Source organism: Acanthisitta chloris, unplaced genomic scaffold (assembly GCF_000695815.1).
Source record: "Acanthisitta chloris isolate BGI_N310 unplaced genomic scaffold, ASM69581v1 scaffold23502, whole genome shotgun sequence".
Classification (NCBI taxonomy): Eukaryota; Metazoa; Chordata; class Aves; order Passeriformes; family Acanthisittidae; genus Acanthisitta; species Acanthisitta chloris.
This window is the reverse complement of record NW_008662484.1, coordinates 14,942-16,957: the sequence shown is the minus strand read 5'-3', so window position 1 is coordinate 16,957 and position 2,016 is coordinate 14,942. Positions and strand designations below refer to the sequence as shown.

General features: G+C 60.9%; 1 protein-coding gene across 1 annotated transcript in view; it reads right to left on the bottom strand.

Annotated features, from left to right (window-relative positions):
- Positions 1-2,016, bottom strand: part of SOGA1 (suppressor of glucose, autophagy associated 1) — a gene marked incomplete at its 3' end in the record, with an annotated part of 23,558 nt that overhangs the window by 6,619 nt on the left and 14,923 nt on the right. Inside the window, 2 exon segments of the mRNA XM_009070622.1 lie at positions 8-952; positions 954-1,081. Coding sequence (XP_009068870.1) covers positions 8-952; positions 954-1,081 — 1,073 coding nt within the window.

Below are 2,016 nucleotides of genomic sequence, written 5' to 3'. Positions count from 1 at the left end.
GTCCTGCTGGAGCACACCCAGCCGCATGAGGAGCACATTCATCAGCTTGGCATCGCTGGGGCTCTCACCACCGCTGCCCACCGCCTCGCCCAGCAGCACCCCTGCACACTCGTTGTCCAAGCAAGCCTTCAGTCCAGAGGTGAAGCCGTTGGCATCCGAAATCAAGATGTCAATCGCTTTGCTGACAAGCATCGCCTGGTCCCGGATGCCCAGCAAGGTCTCCAGGTCCTTGGGCTTGAGCAGCTTGGTGGGACCATCAGACACCTTCCCACCGCCAGGCACCCTGTCCTGCCCGTCGGCTTCGCTGCCGCCCGTCCCGTCCCTCCAGCCGGTTGTGGGGATGCACTGTGCCGAGTCCCCGGCCTCGGCGTCCGTCTCCAGCATGGGCCGGGTGGTCTGGCAGGAGGCCAGGTCACAGCGCTGCAGGTTGGAGAGCAGCACACGGTTCTCATACTGCAGCTTCTTCACCTTGCCGCTCAGCTCGCTGATCTGCACCTTGGCCGTGGCCAGCTCCTCCTGCGAGGGCTCGCTGACCACCGAGCAGCTGTCCTCCGACAGCGTCACGTCCAGCTCGTGGTCAGACTTGTACTTGCTCAGCTCGTTCAGGAGGAGCTTGTTCTGGTCCTCCAGCTCCAGCAGTGAGCGCCTCAGCAGCTCAGCCTCCTCCTCCACAAACTGCAGGTGCCGGCGTAGCTCTGCCACCGTGTCCCCTGCATCCCCACAGCTGGAGATGCCCACCAGGAACCGCGTGTCCTGCCCCGGCAGCTCTCGGTCCCCCTGGCCCTTCATGTCATCCATCTCTGCCCGCAGCCCGCGGTTTTCCACCTCCAGCTCCACTATCCTCCGGCTGAGGATGTTGGCCTCCTCCTCCACCAGCTTGAGGTGGACCTTCAACTCAGCCTCCCGGGAGTGGGGAGAGTCAGCCAGCTCCTCCACGGAGAGGGAGCTGTCGGGACCTGTACTTCAGCAGCTCCTCCTTCATGCCATCATTCTCCTTGGCCAGCTTGGTCAGCTTCTTGCACATCAGGGCTGACTCCTCCTTGGCAAAATGCAGCTGGCACTTCAGGTCTGCACTGTCCTCCTGGGGATGGAGATGGCATGGATGTTAGAAAGGCACTCCCAGGACTCACGGTGGCTGCAAGCGAGCCCTGGGGACATGCCACCCTCCCACCCCAGTCACCCTGGGGAAGCTGCAGCCCTCACAAAAAGTTCTGAGATCCATCTTGGAGGCTTTCAGGGACAGCCTGGAGATGGGGCAGGATGCCTGGGCAAGGGAACCTGTGGCTCTGACCCCAGGAAGGACATCAAGCCACCACCAGGGATGTGGGGACCAGCCCAAGCCACTGCAGGGCAGAGGGGGAAGGAAAGCTGTCACATTTCACAGGGCAGAATAAAAGCCACCAAGATTTCCTCCCAAAAACTGTCAAGAGCTAAAACAACTGGCACTGCTGCCACTGCACCCTCTCACCAGAACTCTGCTCCTCCCACTCAGCCCCAAATGCTCCATCACAGGGTGGAGAAGCAGTGGTTTTGACTGGAAATGTCTCCAAGTCCCAGTCCTTGCCCAGCCCTCAGCCTTGCTGCCACCACCTTGCCAGGGACAGAAATCCCAGGCAAAGCCCCAACATCAGCTCACTGATCCCTGCCCAAGCCCCTTTGCTTCTCAGAACCATTTCTCCATGTGGTTTGTTTTAATCCAGCAGTAGGATCTCGGCTATTTGCCCAGTTTCTCCGCTCTGGGAAGCTTTTTGGATGGAGGACCAGGATTTCCTGACGTCCACCTCGCAGCTTCCCGTGCTGTGGGGTCACTTGAGTGCTCTGACCCCCAGTGTGGTGCCTGCCAGGAGGGGACCTGCTGGGCCGTGACCCTCACCCTGTGGCACTCACTGGAGTCAGGTGGGTGCTGGAGGTGACTGAGCCCTTTGGCTGGGTGACTGCTGGCCCTGGCAGCCCTCTGCCTGGCTGGACTCATCCAGTTTCCCTTTTTGCTGGCTGGCAGAAACAAGCTGTCCCCCA